This window comes from Ostrea edulis, chromosome 2, assembly GCF_947568905.1.
Source record: "Ostrea edulis chromosome 2, xbOstEdul1.1, whole genome shotgun sequence".
Taxonomy (NCBI): Eukaryota; Metazoa; Mollusca; class Bivalvia; order Ostreida; family Ostreidae; genus Ostrea; species Ostrea edulis.
In genome coordinates this window covers 65,982,398-65,991,183 of record NC_079165.1, presented here as the reverse complement: position 1 = coordinate 65,991,183, position 8,786 = coordinate 65,982,398, and the positions used below count along the sequence as shown (strand labels likewise).

The 8,786-nt window shown below is 36.1% G+C and overlaps 1 protein-coding gene across 13 annotated transcripts in view; it reads left to right on the top strand.

Annotated features, from left to right (window-relative positions):
• The window catches only part of LOC125680525 (serine-rich adhesin for platelets-like), a 49,175-nt gene that overhangs the window by 34,525 nt on the left and 5,864 nt on the right, over positions 1–8,786 (top strand). For 5 of the 13 annotated variants that reach the window (XM_056156937.1, XM_056156934.1, XM_056156939.1 and 2 more), the window contains 8 exons: positions 2,130–2,266; positions 3,615–3,677; positions 6,074–6,164; positions 6,263–6,352; positions 7,025–7,192; positions 7,495–7,614; positions 7,809–7,922; positions 8,446–8,556. In XM_056156937.1, the coding sequence (XP_056012912.1) occupies positions 2,130–2,266; positions 3,615–3,677; positions 6,074–6,164; positions 6,263–6,352; positions 7,025–7,192; positions 7,495–7,614; positions 7,809–7,922; positions 8,446–8,556 (894 nt within the window). Of the gene's footprint in view, positions 1–2,129; positions 2,267–3,614; positions 3,678–3,906; positions 4,447–4,622; positions 5,281–6,073; positions 6,165–6,262; positions 6,353–7,024; positions 7,193–7,494; positions 7,615–7,808; positions 7,923–8,445; positions 8,557–8,786 lie in introns of those variants that run through there. The other 8 variants (XM_048920191.2, XM_048920190.2, XM_056156936.1 and 5 more) reach the window with 7 other exon arrangements.

The following is an 8,786-nucleotide window of genomic DNA, read 5'->3' as shown; positions in this document are numbered from 1 at the left end:
ATTTCTGTCAAAGCATATCATATTATAGAGAAAAAATAGTAGAGTATGCACACATTTAGAATGCTTTGGAAATATCTAGCTCATTGTGACTGATGACGCCCATGCATTTTTTAAATTTAAATCATAGAGAATGCACTGTTGAGTTCCAGATGGCTCATTGGTTTAACTGCAAGTATCAAATGCTAGAGATTATCATTTTCCTACAATAGGTTTGTGTTGTATGCTGCACCATATGCATGGAAGCTATCGGGAGCAACAATCTAACATTGCAGTTTGCCAGTACTAGTTCAAACAACTACCTAGCCTTCAAGTCCTATTTCCTTTGGCCTCTCAAGTACCTTATCCATAAGAGATAGTGCTTTCTAATGGTTCAGAGCAATTGGTGAAAGTATCTGTCTCATGTCTTTGTTTATTTGTGCTCCATTACATCAATAGGGCTTTAGGTTTTGGATGTTATCAGATAAATGAGACATACTATAGCTCCCTACTGCAGCTGAGTGGGGCAGAATCATTTTTCACTTCTATTTATTTTATCGGAGATAAAATACATTAAGGCCCTTTGTTTGATAATTTTATTTTTTTTAGTCCACAAAGCAAATAAGGAAACAGAGGCCAAGTGTTCATATAAAGGTTAGGAGGCAATTACCATCTATTTTCCCCGTCACCAATTAGAAAGCAGTTCAAAAGGTCTCAGGTTTACCAAGATTCATTCTCAATGATTTTTTGATTGCCTAGAACTACCAATGATTGATTATTACAGTGACTAGCTACTGTGTGTGGTCAAAACTTTTGGGGGGTAAAATTAAGTATTTTCTGTGGGTCATCAAAGACAAAGTGCAATATTAGTAGTAGAGGTGTTGGTTTCTGCAATTAGCATAATGGTGTTATAATAGAACCATTGTAGAATAAGGGAGTTCATTTAATGGAAGTCTCAACATGGGACAGCTTTCTATGATGAAGAGAGATAGGAGGTACAATACTTGTGCTACAGAGGGCAGGCACTGGTGACTTGATGATCTTCCTAAGATTACTGAAATTCCAACCCCAAGGTTCTGTTCAAGCATTGTCCCTGCTACTGTGTGTGGTACCGCAAGATCAATTATCAACTTTGGCTCCTGTTCGTGGAGTGTGAATGGGCCAAGTTTGTTAATGATCCAACAACTTCATCCAGCAATGTTTGTGTTACATTTTATGCTCATCTTACAAAAATGTACATCATCTGGCAAAGACAGAGTTAAATAGCCTCTAATCTCTGGAAACAAAGCGGAGAATGGTTATTGTCATTTTATGAGGTTAATACCTACAGTCTCTGGTGTGATGTTCAATCTCTTATTTAATTTTTGTGTGGAATGTGGGAGAAATCTGATGCGTCTGTTCCTTTTGTAAATTACTTGCTTCATTATGTTGTAGATAGTCAACAGTATTGTCTAAATATATATGACCTTGAAAATCATTCATTGCTATTCTCAAAATGTTTCTAATTGAATGAAATAAGCTTAATTTTCCCCAGTGAGTTATTTTCAAAGTAAATGCTTTTCATTGCTAATTAATCCATTTAATGGCACAAATATCAGAGCACTTGATTTGATTTCAGTGCACACTATCATTAATTAGTTGTAATCTCATCTCCCTTCTCTGATCACAGGTCAACTTTCCACCAGATTCCAGGGACAAAAATCAATGTATATTGTATAAAAGTAAACATTATTTCATAACCAGTCAATACTCATCAAACAATCCCAAGTTACAACAATAGCAGTGTGCATGGGAATATTGAATCTTAGTCAATTCAGCAGCTGATGTTGCTGCACTTGTCTGGCAGTCGCAGTTGATAGTTATTTGTAAGAGCATCTGCTGAATACAATTAGACCCTAAAAACACCACACTGAAGAGCTCCTCCAACAAACAAGATGATGGTGTTCTGATGTTTTGTAAAACAGCGATACTATCAGTTTTCTGGCTTGTTGCATCTCTGATGCATTAATAAAACATAGCTTACAATGCGTGTTGCATTACTCGAAATAATTGCAAAAATTTACACAGGAAAATAGAAAATGATTCAGATATCATATTGATAAATCTGTAAGGTCATAATGGTCTCGGGTTCAAGTCTTTTTTTATGCTTTCAGAAGGAAGCTCCCTTATTGAAGGAGGTGGAGCAGGAGAGAATGTTAAGGCATGAAGCGGAAAAAAGGCTGAAGGACATGACCACAGAGAGTGAAAGCTGTCAGACTCGACTCCAGTCTCTACAGGGCGAGTTCAAAAAGTGAGTAGTACTCATAAAAAGCTGAAAGTAACAAAGCTGACCACAGGGAGCAAAAACCAAGGGGCTCAACCCCAGACTCGGCAAGATAAGATGAGTTCTAAAGGTGAGTAGTACTTATAAAATGCTGAAAGCAATGACAACAGGGAGCGAAAACCAGGGGGCTCAACCCTAGACTCAACAAGATAAGATGAGTTCTAAAAGTGAGTAGTACTCATAAAACACTGAAAGCCATGACCACAGGGAGCGAAAACCATGGAGCTCAACTCAAGACTCGACAAGATGAGTTCAAAAAGTGAGTAGTGCTCATAATAAAACGCTGAAAGCCATGACCACAGGGAGCGAAAACCATGGGGGGCAACTCAAGACTCGACAAGATGAGTTCAAAAAGTAAGCAGTACTCATAAAAAGGCTGAATGCAATGACAACTGAGAACTGTCAGGCTCTGCTTTGGGCTATACAAGGTGAGTTTAAAAAGTATGTACCTTAGAGGGCTCTTGTTACCATTAGGGAGTGCTCAAAGCTGAGTACTATGTATTGTTTAAATTTCTTGGATGAATCAAGAAATGGAACTTGCAGAATGAGACTTCACAGACAGTAATGGACAAGAAATGGTCTATCTAGATCAGCTTACATCAGGTGGAAGAGTTCACAGTTCACATAGACAACATTTACTGTTAATTTCCTGTTTCCTGATGAGTTGTAGCTGACGTACAAATTAAGATTTACTCAGATTTATCCTCTACCATGATAGAGAATGTGGAAATTATCAGTAGATCAATGTGCACTATATTGCCTTTACAAATTTCAATAAAGAACGTTACAGTGGCACTATGGGAGATACTGTCGTTATTTGCACGCAAAACATATTATCCCAAATTAAGTGTATTATATGGAATGTCAGCAGATTGGCCAGTAGCGTGTGATCTATAATGACAGAAAATCAACAAATTATATCCAAGTCCTTGAGAGGCAAATCTAATTTTAAGATAGGGTCGTTGGATGAATAGATTGATAAATGTAAGAGAAATCTGTATGATGACCATAGCTATAGATTTCTTGCCCTTCTTGAGAATAGAGGAGAAATGGTTTGTGTCAAAATTTCTCGGCTCCAAGGAGTCGGACTTGTATTTTTCCCCCTGGAAGTTTGTGGCCATTATCTGGTTTCCATTGATGATCAGTCAGCGTGGAGTATATACAAAATACTTGCTGGATGATCTACTGTTTGTTCGATCAGGCAGATTTCACTTATTTATAGCTCACGACTTGGTCAGTGAGACTTTTTTATGGTAGGCTTGGAATACGAGCTGTTCCCTGGTGATAATATTTGTATATCTTTTGACTACTTAAGATATGTGCAGCCTAAGGAACAGACTGACCCCTTTCATGTAAACGTTACAAGTTTATCAGCAAGGTAAACAACATTTTGGCAAGGCATTTCAATGTAATAAGATGTGTTTTGTGCAGCACATTCAAGCTTGCATAATCAGTGTTACAATGTCTATGTCAAATCACTGGACAATATCTTCTGCAGTATATCTATAGATCCTATCCCAAGGGCCAGTACATAGTTTGAACTGAACACACTTAAAAGTTGGAATCAGTGCCAAATGCTTTGTTCTTTGCCCACTTCTAGTCAGTCTGTCTGGAGAGGTAGCATGTATCAGGTCCCGCATGCCATTGTTTGAATACATATTCAGTTTAATGGTTTAATTCCTCTCTTTCTTTATCGACACAGTACACAGATGTCATTGTTGGGTTAATATTTTGATGTAAACAAATCTACTCCATTAATCTCAGTGGTATCTCTCAGTAGAATCCAGTGAACAAAGTCAATACATTATATTCTGTTTTGTTTGAAGCCTGTGTCGTGGTAGAAAACATTTCGATGCCTGAAGTGGAATAACCTTGACAATTGTCAACAATGAAAACCTTATGATTTACGAATATCCAGTTTCAATATTTTCTCATTCTGTGTCAGTCTCAATTTTAGTCTCTTTTACCTACATGGATTTTAATTCGGGAGACTCTGCTCATTAATTTCAGTCTATAAATTTGTGGCTCGACCTTCAGCCACCTGGAAGTGTTTCACACCTTGTAAGCATTGGGAGATATGTGTCGCATGATTTATAATTTGTGATGGATGTGAAGGTTGAAGGCATGTCACAGATCTTAAACAAGAGGTAAAACCTTCTCTTTCATCATAATTATCGAGTTTGATTAATGTTGACATGAAGCTTTTGAATCAAATGTTTTCTGCTGCATATCTATTTTTGATTAAAGCAGTTGGAAATGTAATTGAAAGAGCATGAATTTGGAACAAACACAAGCATATTGCACAGTTTTATTGAAATGAGTCAGTTTGGGTTGCATCGTGGAGGGATCAGTGTCTTATCTGCTCGTCTGATATCATGTAGTTAGCTCTGTATACCGAATCAATCAGTCTTTCAATAGAAGATTTATCGCAGGTTCAAGTGGGAAAATCATAAAATGTTTTATCAATAAATTCTGTAAAGAAAAGTGTATTTCTATCGCGACTTCACGCTGTAAAAAGGCAAATAGTGAGGGGAGGATTCAGTCGAGGTTCCCCGATTACACTTCTGTAAATGTTGGGTATATATAAACCTCATGGAGAGTAGACACGCAACAGAGAGGGAACTGATCATGTCAAAACTTCACTCGGCTGTTTTCTAAATTTCTCTCATGTTGAAAACTTTGCTGTGCTGTTTTGAAATGTGACCTGTTCGTAAATTCAATGTCAAAGCCTGTCAGTCGGAGTATTTTGCCTGTGTAGGTGACTGATTGTCAACAGGACAATTTTGAAAAACATTTTATGTATTACAGCGCTTGGTAGGGGGCTGGTGACATGTGTTAATTGACTTTATTCTATGTGACACCTGTACTTATCTTCCGTGGAAAGTAGATACTGTGGTTGTGGAGTGTACCATCAGAAAAAACGCAAGTTGTGAATGGAAATTTATGACATTGTTTGAGGATCGAGGGATTTGCACTCTCAGGTATCAATGAAGTCTTTTGTGTCAACAAATATTGTTAACCAAATAAGAAACTTGTGAGACTTTTTGATAACAGATATTATACGGATTATAATTTCACAGGTGTGCTCTCTTCTAATTGTTCTGGCGTCCCTGATATTACTTCATCGTTTGGCATATATTACTTTTCAGTTTGATATAATCTTGTTTTCATTGCTTACAATGAGGCTCGAATGCTTGACCACCAGAAATTGAAGAATAAATTATAGATTGGTTGATAACCGAACTGGAACTAAGAGTTGTAATCTGTTTGGAAATTTAAAATACTGAATCTATTCATCTTGTAGACATGTGCAAACAGTTTAATGGCTGCCTGATATATATCTGCACCTTCGTTTTTGATTTATAAGTGTGTAGGAGTACTCTCAGAAAGGTTTGGTACAGCTATCAGTCTTGTACATATATGTGTTTGTGTCAAGATCTACTCACAAGCTTTACCATTGTTTATTCATTATTGTATAGAGGATTGGACATTTACTAGTGACATTCAAAGGATATAAATTGTTAAGCAATGCTGGGAATTTATATAAATTCTGAGGGTTTTTTTTTAATCTTTGTTCACTGAGGTCTTTAGATATCAGGCTGCCAGTTGTTAGACACATAACTATGTGAAAAAGTAAAAGAGGATGGGGAAGAGGGCGTTTACTTCAGGAGTATTTCCCAACAAGGAAATTTTCTCTCTCCCAATAGTCAATGATCTCACTTTATTATGAATAGCTGTCTTCAATGCTGATGTCTGGTTTTTTTTTTGTTTCAGAATGGAGGAAATGGTCAAAAGCATGATGCAGTACAAAACCAAGATAGAGCAGCTGAAGCAGGAGAAGTCGAGTCTCTCCATCACATATGAGGTATGTGTCATACTTGGAACACAGGTGCGAGAGATGTGATATCATTTTAAGACTGGGAATGGTAATCTTATCTTTGGTATCTTGATTTATTTCACCAGAGCAACCTCCAGAAATATAGAAGTTACATCAGTAACCTAGAAAGGGAAAACATGATGCTTCTGAATGATGTCAAGAGATTCGAGACCCAGGTGAGATATTTCACACCTGCTTAAAACTTTGTAATACACTGTATTCCTAGTATATAGTGTTTGTCACCTGTGTTTGTAAATTTTTATTATAAAAGCACTCTATTACTTGGGCCTCAGGAGTCATGACTTTGCAACTTGTGATCATGTGGTTTTAGAGAATTCATACTTTTGCTTAATGGTTTTCTCTGAAGAAAATCAAAGACTCCTTAATGTCCTTCTGAATTACATGCCATTTCTCCAAAAATGTCAGCATAAAAGTGAAAAGATCAGACCTAATCATTTCCAATATAAAGCACTTTGGCAGGCTTTTCAGCATCAAGTGCTTGATTAAAATTTGACTGGGGGTAAACGTGAAATTCTGGCATGCCTTTAAATTTTTAGTTCAGGTAATACATACATGCATATATCTTGCAGAATCGTATTTAAAGTAGATTTCGTTTAAGATAGACCTACTTGAACGGTAAGAACAGGAAAACCTTTAGGCGCATTCAGTTACATTTCTAAATAATATGTTTGGATTTTTTCACTTGATAAGGGAGGAAATTTGTTATTTAATAGTCTTTTCAGTTAATTCACTGTGAGAAATTTTTCTTAAAGCTCAAATTTGTACATGTAAAGTTTGCAGTCTTTCTTCTTTTTTTTCCCTTCATTTCTTTCCTTTGTGAACTACAGATGGACGGTAAAACAGATGAGCGATCCAAACTTCTGTTGGAGAGGCTAAAAATGTTGGAGGCTGAAAATTCCTCCTTGGTTCTGGAGAATGAACAGCAGAGACAGCAGTATGAGAAATGTCTGGATGAAATCGCTAACCAAGTGGTCCAGGCCTTATTGGCTCAGAAGGTAATATCACCGTGGTATCCTGAAGTATTCTGGAGTCTTAACTTATCGTAAAATAAAGGAAACAGGAAATGCTAGTTAAATCCCATGTCTTTTAAGAAGGAGGCAGTTGCACATGCAGAGTGCATGTTAAGGGAAATAGATAAGATAAAAACCCTAAACTCTGAGAGGTCACAAACTTTGAGGAGTATGATATTCATTAGATATTTAGAATTAAAGCTATATGGATAATTTTGGTTTTTTTAAGATTCAAGAATTTTTTTTAAGGTAATATTGCTTGCTCAAGACAATTTTTTTGTTGACAGACCTTGAGAGAGGAATGTGTAAAACTACAGAAAAAGGTGAATGAATTAGAACATCAGAACATGGAGCTCAACCATATGTTTCAACAGAAGAGTCAGTATTCATCACAGGCCCTCATCAAGGTATTAAAATGCATGTTTGCTTGCTATTGAACCAAATAAATTACGCAACAATGGGAGATTGCTTTAGTTTTCCACCCAAACCCGCATTCTGAAATCAGTTTTGTTGTCCACCCCCAAAAGATATTTGTACATTTGTCATGTGTCCAGTCATTCCTGGTGCTCCTTGTGCATGATTTTGCTGTGTTTGATTTCAGTCGACCAGTCAAAGCATGTCATCCTCCACTCTTTGTGATCAACAGAGCTGTTCCAACAGTGTTACAAGTCTTCCTGCTCAAATTTCATCTGCCATCTCGCTCACTCAAACTATGGTAAGCTCTATCCAATTCTAATAAAAGCCGTACTGCACTAGATTGCTGTTTTGCTTACACTGTCAGATGCTGTGTTATGCTTTGCTAATGATATTATTTCACTTAACAGCTATCGGAGATGTATCTAATCTAAGATGTTATTGGAATTAAAACCATTTTTTTTAGAAGTTAGACACACATGAAGTACAATAAAACCTTGTTAATCCAACATGCTCTGGTAGACAAATTTTGTATCAGATTGCACAGAAGTAAATAAAAGAATATTCACTGAAATAGATTACATAGGTTGTTTTCTGTACAACTTGGAAAGTTTTTCAAATTATTTTTCATTTAGGAGATTCATGAATAAATCTTTTAATAAAGTTATCTTCTTTTCTATTTTCTCTATTTATTTTAATTTATTTATTTTTCATTTTTTTTTTATTTTTTTTTTTGGTCATTCTTTTTCAAAGCTACCAGGGTGTGTTTTTATCAAGACTTGTAGAGTAGCACATGTGAGTGACACTTTTGTTTACTCTTTCAGCACCTGTCACCAATGTCACAATATATTTTGCAAAATACAGTGGCACAGAAATGTCTTCAGCACTTCATTCCTGATAGCACAGAGTCTCTTCAAAGCATCACATCAGATTTTGTATGTATCATTTAAATGGTAGAGAATGAAAAATTCAAACACTAGTATTAAAAAGTATGAAATAATCTCCATTTAGAGATAACCTACTATGGTGTCATCTGTTTTGATGAACACCAATGTTTGTAGTTTAAGTAGAATTTTTACAAAGAAGAGGAAGATTTTACCAAGTTGTCACTGAAACTGCATATATGACAAATCCACGAAATTTGATGCTCCTTGAAAATTTACAA